The sequence below is a fragment of the Bufo gargarizans genome, chromosome 1, assembly GCF_014858855.1.
Source record: "Bufo gargarizans isolate SCDJY-AF-19 chromosome 1, ASM1485885v1, whole genome shotgun sequence".
NCBI classification, from domain to species: Eukaryota; Metazoa; Chordata; class Amphibia; order Anura; family Bufonidae; genus Bufo; species Bufo gargarizans.
This window is the reverse complement of record NC_058080.1, coordinates 13,033,989-13,044,234: the sequence shown is the minus strand read 5'-3', so window position 1 is coordinate 13,044,234 and position 10,246 is coordinate 13,033,989. Positions and strand designations below refer to the sequence as shown.

The following is a 10,246-nucleotide window of genomic DNA, read 5'->3' as shown; positions in this document are numbered from 1 at the left end:
GGTAGTGTTATATATTGGAGCACTCTAGCAGTACTGTGTATGGGATACTATAGTAGTGTTATATATAGGAGCACTCTGGCAGTACTGTGTATGGGATAGTATGGTAGTGTTATATAAAGGAGTACTCTAGCAGTACTGTATATGGGAGCACTATGGTAGTGATATATAAAGGAGTACTCTAGCAGTACTGTATATGGGAGCACTATGGTAGTGATATATAAAGGAGTACTCTAGCAGTACTGTATATGGGAGCACTATGGTAGTGATATATAAAGGAGTACTCTAGCAGTACTGTATATGGGAGCACTATGGTAGTATTATATATAGGAGCATTCTGGCATTATTCTATATGGTGCATCTGAATAACAACCGCACAGATCGCCCCCTAGTGTTGGTCCCATGCAGCTGTGGGGGGGAGACCCTGCTATGTTCAGAAGAAGCCGAGTAGCTGAGCCTTATCCTGTATCTTCTGGAATAATCCTCTTACATGTAGCATCTATGGTGCAGCGATAAGGCGGTCACAGCCGCGGTACCGCGTGCGTTTACCACAGAGTGGGTGGATAATGTCTGCTGCTTACCCTGCAGTGTCTGATAACGGGGAGCAGAGCAGGTATCACACAGGATAGCCTGCAGGTGTGCTGCCCCTTTAAGACCCCCTTCTATAGCACCATGATAGTGTGCACAGGGCTGTATGTATGTGCAGTGCTGTGGAGCCGCCCTGTGCTGTGGAGCTGTCACTTCCTGCTCAGTCAGCTGATCAGGAGGTCACATGACCAGCCCTGCCAGCAGAGGGGCCATGCCTGCGGTGTATGGAGGAGTGGAAGGGTGAGGCTGCTCTGTGTCCTGATGTCTCAGCAGAGATGGATTTGTCATTGAACTCTCTGCACACTGTGTAGAGAGCACTACGTGACCGTCTCAGCTCTGCTGCATCTTCTATATGTGTTCGGTGTGGGCTGTATGTGAATGTGACATGCTTGCAGGAAGAGCACTCTGTTTCCTGAGTATGTCTCATACATGACAGTCTATGAGCAACGTATGGGACGTTGCGAGCGGCGCACAGGTGAGGAGAACCAGCAGCGTGGTGTGAACAGAGCCGAACGGCATTCTCCATCGGGTGTGGAGAGATAAGTTCAGGGCGAGAAGTGCAACAGCAGAGGAGACCGTATGAAATCGGGGTAGCCCCTTGTATGGGTCCTTGTGGGTCAGGAGCCATGATGGGACCTGAGCGGTCAATGCCATATTGTGTAGACAGAACCCTTGTTACCCCCTGACTATTGACCTATTCTGGCCAATGGAAATATATAGAAGACGCCTGCGCCGCTCAGTGGTGTCCAGTTTCCTATTCCATGGGAATCAAGCAAATATTCCTCTCGTTATGAAGCTACCACCAGCAGACTATGACTCCTCTACTGACGTGATGCAGGAGGCGGCAGGATCCTTCAGACCAGGCCGTCCACATTCCAATTATAGTTTAATTCTCTGGTCTAGTTGGATGACTGTAGAAGACAATAAGGTCGTCTGGTGATCAGTAGATGCTGAGATGACATTGGCCACCGCTGCTGTATGTCGCAGTTATTTCACCTCTACCCATTCCACTCCCACAAGTTGTTAACCCTTCACTGTTGTTCTCTCATTTCCCATTCTTGATCTGCTTTTCTGAGTGTTGGGCATAAAAGGTTTGGTAGATTTTGATACTACTTTGTTTAAAAAAGAAACCAAGAAAGCACAGTGTTGTAAGGTTTATCTGACTCTATTCTGAAATTTAGGATGTCCTAACGATACCCTCCCTCCAGTATTTGAGTAATAATGCACATGCTCTATGGTCTTTCCAGGGGAGGAACACACTCCAAAGCAGTTTTGATCTCAGAAGATGGACAGATCTTGTCTGAGACCAACGGACCTTGCACCAACCACTGGGTAAGGAACAGGAGAGGCTCCATCATACAGTAATGGACAAGATGGGCTACAATTGGCTTCAAAGACTATAATCCAATTTTATTATTGGATGTGTAGAGGAGGATGGACTATTTAAATTCTGGACTGCATGGTGGTCACTACTCCTTCTACTTTGTATGTCTCGCCAGCGCAATATCAAATAGGGTCATGATAAAATAGCCAAAAATAATTGTATGTTGGGAGGTTATGACATTGTCCATGATAGGAACGTGTTAGAGCTGGTCCAATGTGGATTTTTCCCAGTACAAAACCCCATTAGTCAAATAGCAGAGGAAACTTTCGCAAAAATCAGAGTGAGGACTTTCACCATGGACTTCACCCTTTTGCTGTGCTTTGCAGTAGAGTGAAATCTGTGGTCACTCCGTGGCTAACTCTGCATACAAAAAGTCTCGATTTTGTTGCAGATACACCACAGAAACCAGATTTCTTCCACTACGAGTGGCTGGGCCTTAACGCTTCCGCTCATGGAGTGTATGCACTAGTTTCTGATACTGGTGTATATGTAGGAAAGTCATCAAGGTGGCTACACTACACAAAATAGCTGTCGAACGGACGCTTGTTTGGCCGACAGTTATTTGTTCAACTGTCCTATAACCTGCCCCATGTCAGATTCCTTTCATATTCCACATGGGAACAAGCCCCCAAAGTCGGGGATGAGACAGGTGGCTCCCATGAGCTGGTTCCAATCGTTCCAACATCAGTGGGCTTGACGAAAGTTTATAGTAATGGTCCATTAGAGGACTCATCAGAGATCACCCTGGTTTTACTTCTAACGCTTTCACCAAACATGTTTTCCCTTTTGTTCCAGTTGGTCGGCACAAAGAGATGTTTAGAGACTATCGATTCCATGGTGACAGAGGCTAAGCAGAAGGCAGGGCTGGACCCACAGGTTCCTATCAAATGCCTGGTAAGACTGGAGTGGTGGAAGCCGTGAAGCATCTTTACTTCAAGTGTTCCTCAAGCCAAAAACAAAAAACCTGACCGTGCCCCTGGATCTATAGGGTTCATGCTTCAGGCAACCTCCTTAGAAGTCCATGGACCTTTACTGTACTTCCAAATGTGTCCTGCTTCATATGAAGGCATATAGAGGTGTTTTCTGTTGGATTCCATACGATAATGGCTTAATTTTCCTCATTGCAGGGCATGTCGCTGAGTGGTGGAGAACAGAAAGAAGCCATCGATAATATGATCAAAGAGATGCGGCAGAGCTTTCCACAGCTCAGTGAGAGCTACTTCATCTGCAATGATGCCATAGGGGCCATCGCCACTGCTACAAAACTGGGTAGGATCCTTAAATCGGTATCGGGGCTTGTTGAAGTCCTGGGTTCGAGACTGCCCAAGAACAACAACTGCATGGAATTTTTATGTTCTTCCCGTGTTTGTGTCAGTTTCCTCCCGGTGCTTGGGTATGGGTTCCCTCTCACATTTTAAAAAGCACACTGGTCATTCACCCTCTTGTCCTCCAATGTCTTCTTATATCTTCTGATTGTCTCCGGCTGGTCTAACACTTTATGAATTCCTTCCTACAGGGGGCATTGTGCTGATATCAGGGACCGGATCGAACTGCAAACTGTTGAACCCAGATGGTTCTGTGTCTGGATGCGGAGGCTGGGGGCATCTGATGGGTGATGAGGGATCAGGTGAGGGTGCATATCCATGGACATGTATTATTGCTGAACTCTCAATCCATTTTTTTCTGGTCTATAGGAATCTTGTATGCTCTTTGTACATTGCAGCTTACTGGATAGCTCACCGAGCCATCAAGACCGTGTTTGACACCATTGACAACCTGGTGGATCCAGAATTTGACATCTGCTACGTGCAAGAAGCTATGTTCAGCTACTTCCAGGTAATATGTCCTGTATATCTCGAGAGCAGGCTCCATGCCATGTAACTGGCCTAGTATAGCTAATGGCCATAGAGGGAGATAGAGGTGTGGGGGGGGGGCGTAGGAACTATGCAGCTTTATGAAGTTTGGGTGACTCCAGGACAAAGTGATCGCTCCACAGCTCTAACAATGGCTCCTGTAAGTTAGCGTATCCCTGGACCCAGCTTCAGCATTAAAGATGGTGGCAGGAGCACAGCTGGCTGACTTTCTCACACATAAGGACATGTTCCCATCCTCATTAAGGAAATGTGTGGCAAATAAAAGCAACATTGCCTCTATCAAAAGTGACATGAAAAATACCGCAGATAAGTGTCCACCATTATGTGGATAAAACGCAGTGAGGCTAGTCCATAATTCAGTAATTATTCCTCATTCATGATTTTGCAGGTTTCTGATCGGCTGGGGATTCTCACTCATCTGTATCGAACTTTCGAGAAGTCCAGGATAGCGGGATTCTGCGTCAAGTTGGCAGAAGGTAATACAAGGACAACTTTATTGGTCTCTTTTCTGACTGGTTCTGCTATGGGTGCACTGCTGCCGGCTGGCTCTGCTATGTTGTAGGCTGGCTCTGCTATTTGTGCAGTGCTGCATGCTGGCTCTGCTATGTGTGCACTGCTGCAGGCTGGCTCTGCTATGGGTGCGCTATTGTAGGCTGGCTCTGCTATGGGTGCACTGCTGCAGGCTGGTTCTACTATGGGTGCACTGCTGCAGGCTGGCTCTGCTATGTTGTAGGCTGGCTCTGCTCTGTGTGCAGTGCTGCATGCTGGTTCTGCTGTGTGTGCACTGTTGTAGGCTGGCTCTGCTATGTGTGCGCTGGAGGCTGGCTCTGCTATGTGTGCGCTGGAGGCTGGCTCTGCTATGTGTGCGCTGGCAGGCTGGCTCTGCTATGTGTGCGCTGCAGGCTGGCTCTGCTATGTGTGCGCTGCAGGCTGGCTCTGCTATGTGTGCGCTGCAGGCTGGCTCTGCTATGTGTGCGCTGCAGGCTGGCTCTGCTATGGGTGCGCTATTGCAGGCTGGCTCTGCTATGGGTGCGCTGTTGCAGGCTGGCTCTGCTATGGGTGCGCTGCTGCAGGCTGGCTCTGCTATGGGTGCACTGCTGCAGGCTGGCTCTGCTGTGTGTGCACTGTTGTAGGCTGGCTCTGCTATGTGTGCGCTGGAGGCTGGCTCTGCTATGTGTGCGCTGCAGGCTGGCTCTGCTATGGGTGCGCTGCTGCAGGCTGGCTCTGCTATGGGTGCGCTGCTGCAGGCTGGCTCTGCTATGGGTGCGCTGCTGCAGGCTGGCTCTGCTATGGGTGCGCTGCTGCAGGCTGGCTCTGCTATGGGTGCACTGCTGCAGGCTGGCTCTACTATAGGTGCACTGCTGCAGGCTGGCTCTGCTATGTGTGCGCTGCTGCAGGCTGGCTCTGCTATGGGTGCACTGCTGCAGGCTGGCTCTACTATGGGTGCACTGCTGCAGGCTGGTTCTGCTATGGGTGCACTGCTGCAGGCTGGTTCTGCTATGTGTGCGCTGCTGCAGGCTGGCTCTGCTGTGTGTGTGCTGTTGTAGGTTGGCTCTGCTATGTGTGTGCTGTTGCAGGCTGGCTCTGCTATGTGTGAGCTGTTGCAGGCTGGCTCTGCTATGTGTGAGCTGTTGCAGGCTGGCTCTGCTATGTGTGCGCTGCTGCAGGCTGGCTCTGCTATGTGTGCGCTGCTGCAGGCTGGCTCTGCTGTGTGTGTGCTGCTGCAGGCTGGCTCTGCTGTGTGTGCGCTGCTGCAGGCTGGCTCTGCTGTGTGTGCGCTGCTGCAGGCTGGCTCTGCTGTGTGTGCGCTGCTGCAGGCTGGCTCTGCTGTGTGTGCGCTGCTGCAGGTTGGCTCTGCTATGTGTGCGCTGCTGCAGGCTGGCTCTGCTGTGTGGTGTAGCAGTCTTATCTGCAGCAGGACCCTACAGTATACTTCATACCTCCCTGATGTACTGCACTACAGATGTAATATCTTATGGGGTCCTTCTTTCATTTTAGGTGCTAACAAGGGAGATGCTTTATGTCGTTCAGTTTTCCGCAGCGCTGGTGAAATCCTTGCGCGCCATGTTGTGGCCGTGATGCTGAAGATCGATGAGGTCAGTAGAAATCGCTTTTAAAATATTGCACTGGCACCACTGATTCCTGCGGCTGTCGTCCCAGAAGGAAGCTCCATCACTACCTCCCCGGCTTCCAGCATATGCACAGTGTGCATACAAAGCCTTCTGATACCTAGTACAGCGGTATCATATGGGTCCTGTAGGGCAGGATCATTTGGGTACAGTATGGCAGATTTATTAGGGATTCTGCTTACCACTATATGGTGCTATTACTTGAGCAAATGTTATTCTTAATGCAGTTTTTGTTAATTAACAAAATAATTTTGGGAGCACGGCTTGGGTGAAAAAATTCAGAGATAATATGGACATTATATGGCGGTATTTTTTAGGTGCTGTATAAATGAACAGCTTGGTGATCACCAGCAGTCCCATAGAGAACTATTGGGGCAACAGAGCACACGTTCGACCTGCCACTACACTCGGATGGGGAAGAGGGGGGTGGGGGGTTTTCAGTATCTGTGGGGGTCCCAGCAGTCGGACACCCACTGACCAGCTAGCTGTAGTTAGAGTATAACATTCAAACCTGGCACAATACCTTTAATATACGGAGGGTAGAGCTGGGTCAAAATTGTCTATAACCCCCCCCCCCCCTCCCCCCAAAAAATAGAAAGAATGGTCAGATCACCCCTGAATGGTAGTGACAGATTTAGGATAAAGAGCACTGTGGGTCCCATCCAGACACTGGCGGAACTGGCCGATTGAGCATGATCATGGTCAGTGATGGAGCATGAGGCTGTGTCTATACCAACGTTTCGACCGACTGTCTCCACATTTCAGCTGTTGTCTCTTTTTATGCCTAGGTCTTATTCCACGGGGAGCTGGGTCTTCCAGTGCTGGCTGAAGGCTCAGTGTGGAAAAGCTGGGATCTTCTAAAAGACGGTAAGTATGTCCAAATAGGTGGGAATTAGATGGAGTAAAAGTAGGACATGATCCCTCCAGATGATCGGCTGAGGTTCGTATGAGTGTCCAGATCTGAGCATGAGTTTCATGATAGATCACCTACCATGTGACCTTGGGTCTGTGGACAGACGGACACCTTACTGGTGGGAAATCAGAAAGGGGAACTCAATGGTCAGGGGAAAGGAATCACATTATACAAACGAAGGACATATTGATCACGTTGGGATTATCCTCCGACATGAGAAACATTTAATAGATTGGTATTTATCGCCCATTTACTTCCATTGTAAAAAGTTGCCCTTACAATTGCGCTTCTCCAGGGGGTATTGACTCCCAGCATGATCCTTTTGATTTTCCCTCTTGAGTTCTCACTTATTGCTATCCCTGCCTATTGTGTCGGTTGTCCACGTTTTGTCCTATACAGTTTCATCTTATTGGTCTTTTTTCCAATAAAATTTGGTTACTTTTGCGTCTCGCGATGGATAATGCGCCTCAGGCCAAGTCGCTTTCTTTGACTGAATGTGACTGAAGCATAAAACGTGATAGACAACCAAAGTGCGTTCAGAAAGTCTTCAGGCCCTTTCACATTTTGCTATGTTGCAGGTCCATCGTTCTGCACTCATAATGAGAAAGTGAGAACAGGATGTTAGAAATCTTTACTATTTTATAGAAAAGGGAAAACTACAATCTTCCATTGACATAAGTATTCATACCCTTTACTCTTGACTTAATTGAAGCCCCTTTAGCAGTGAATCCAGCCTCCAGTCTTCTTGGGGATGATGCCACAAGGTTTACACCTGGAGTTGGGGATTTTCCACCATTCTTCTCTGCAGATCCTGTCAAGCTCTGTCAGGTTGGATGGGACTGTCAGTGGACAGCCATCTGCAGGTCTCTCCAGAGATGTTCGATTGGGTTCAGGTCAAGGCTCTGGCTAGGCCACTCAAGGATTTGTCCCTAAGTTGATCCTGTGTTGTCTTGGCTGTGTGCTTAGGGTCATTGTCTTGTTGGAAAGTGAATCATCAGCCAAGTTTGAGGTCCAGGGCATCCAGAGATCAGGTTTTTATTAAGAATCTCTCTGCACTTTGCTCCATTCAGTTTTCCCTCAACTCTGACCATCACAATGCTTCACTGTAGGGATGGTATTGGGCCGATGATGGTTTCCTCCAAATATGACGCTTAGAATTGAGGTAAAAAAGTTCAGTCTTGGTTTCATCAACCAGAAAATCTTGTTTCTCACAGTCTGAAGTGGTCTTTATGTCCTCTTTTTTTTTTTTTTTGTAAACATTTACATGCCTTTTACTGAGAAGAGGCTTCTTTCTGATCACTCTGCCATAAAGCTGAGATTGCTGGAGTGCTGCAGTGATGGTTGAAACTCTGGAAGTTTCTCCCATCTGTACACAGGATCTTTGGAGCTCTGCCAGAGTGAACATTAGGTTCTTGGTCTACTTCCTTACCAAGGATCTTCTCCCCCGATTACTTAGTTTAGTGGGGTGGCCAGCTGCAGGAAGAGTCCTGGTTGTTCCAAACTTCTTCCATATAAGAATTATGGAGGTCACTGTGCTCTTGGGAACTTTCAATGCGGCAGTTTTTGTTTTCTTCTCCAGATCTGTGCCTCCACACAATCCTGTCTCTGAGCTCTACAGAAAGGTCTCTCCTTCTCATGGCTTGGTTTTTGCTCTGATATGGATTGTCAGCTGTGAGATCTTATATAGACAGGGACAACTGAATTTACCACAAGTGACTCCAATCAAAGTGTAGAAACCTCTCAGAGATAAAGAGAAATGGGAGGCCCCAGAGCTAAATGTGAAGAGTCACAGCAAAGGGTCTGAATACTTATGTCCATGAGAAGATGTCGTTTTTGGAGTTTTCTTATTATGGGTTATTGAGTTCAGAATGATGGGGGAAATGTGACTTTCTGAATGCACTGTATATAGAGCTGTGATAGGGTGCTCACAGTGGTCCAGAGGTTTATGTCTTCTCCATTGTAGGGTTCATCGAGGTCCTGGACAAAGCTCGGAACAGCCCCTCTGGAAGCCATCTTACCCGATTCAGTCTTCTGACACTCAAGCAGTCATCGGCCGTGGGTGGAGCCAGCCTGGCCGCAAAGAATATTGGGATTGATTTACCAATCAACTACCAGGATAACGTCCATGTCTTCTACAGCCACAGTTTTCCATGAGCCTCAGAGGAGTCCAGCGCCGGTCACTGCCTCCTCTCATACAGAATATCTGTAATTATGGCAGCCATGTCCATCATCCATGTCTACGATATAACCTCTTAGGGCATTATGGGGGAATTTGATCAAAACTGGTGTAAACTAGAACTGACTTAGTTGCCCATAGCAACCAATCAGATTCCACCTTTCATTTTTCAGAGCTCCTTTTGAAAATGAAAGGTGGAATCTGATTGGTTCCTGGGGTCAACTGAGCCGGTTTTCCTTTACACCAGTTTTGATGAATCTACCGCATACAAAATTCTTGTTTACATCAAGAGACAGACTTGAAACTTCTCACAGCTGAGAGTTTGTTACAGTTGTCTCCAGACGGCTCTGATCTCAGTACTAAGCCATTGATTAGAACAGTGCATGGGTCTGGAGTGCAGATGGTTCAGCTCACAGTGGATTCAACTGTGACAACCCCCCAGCTGTGAGAAGACAACAGGCAGGCTACATATGAACATAACCTCACTCCTCGTTCATGTGTTATTGCATTGAAATCTTAGTAGTTTACAGGGATTTTTGGGAACTCTATCAATTATATAAAAAATGTACAATCCTTGTTTTATTTACCCAGATTCTAATGAATGACCCAAATGTATGAGCGCTGACCAGACATCACTGGAGGTCAATGGACCTCTTCTTACTGCTTTTTAATGTAAAGTTTTGATTAAAGAAAAGATTTTCAATGATTAATTCGCTTTGATCAACACAAATAAAAATTCATATATACTCCATGGTTAGTTTATAGTGGAAATATTACAAACCAGGGGCGTAACTACCATAGCGGCTGCTAAAGGGGCTCGGGGCGAGAGGGGGCCCAGTTGGGATCATCTCCTCTTCTACTGGGGGTCAAAACATGGTCAGGACTCTACCCTCTAAAGTAAAAAAATTAGCAAGCAAAGCAGTGGAAAAAAATGGCCCAAGGTTCATTGAAAGGGGTTTAGGCGGAAACCCTTCTGTCCTGTGTGGGGGCCTGGTTTGATCCTTCTATGTACGCCACTGGTACAAACTGAACCATCATACTGCTCATATGTACAAGAATATAACTACTATAATACTGCTCCTATGTGCAAGAATATAACTACTATAATACTGCCTCCTATGTACAAGAATATAACTACTATAATACTGCCTCCTATGTGCAAGAATATAACTACTATAATACTGC

General features: G+C 47.3%; 1 protein-coding gene across 2 annotated transcripts; it reads left to right on the top strand.

Annotated features, from left to right (window-relative positions):
- Positions 1 to 759: 759 nt before the first annotated feature.
- NAGK (N-acetylglucosamine kinase) lies at positions 760 to 9,840 on the top strand. 2 transcript variants are annotated; one of them, XM_044298561.1, is made up of 10 exons: positions 760 to 825; positions 1,833 to 1,917; positions 2,765 to 2,863; positions 3,097 to 3,238; positions 3,486 to 3,596; positions 3,693 to 3,805; positions 4,232 to 4,319; positions 5,842 to 5,939; positions 6,761 to 6,839; positions 8,849 to 9,840. In XM_044298561.1, exons 1-10 carry the CDS (start codon positions 770 to 772, stop codon positions 9,037 to 9,039), a joined length of 1,062 nt encoding a protein of 353 aa, XP_044154496.1. In that variant the 5' UTR covers positions 760 to 769; the 3' UTR covers positions 9,040 to 9,840. The 2 variants fall into 2 exon arrangements, with proteins under 2 accessions (XP_044154496.1, XP_044155276.1); XM_044299341.1 differs by lacking the exon at positions 760 to 825 and adding an exon at positions 1,016 to 1,060.
- The last annotated feature ends 406 nt before the right edge of the window (positions 9,841 to 10,246 follow it).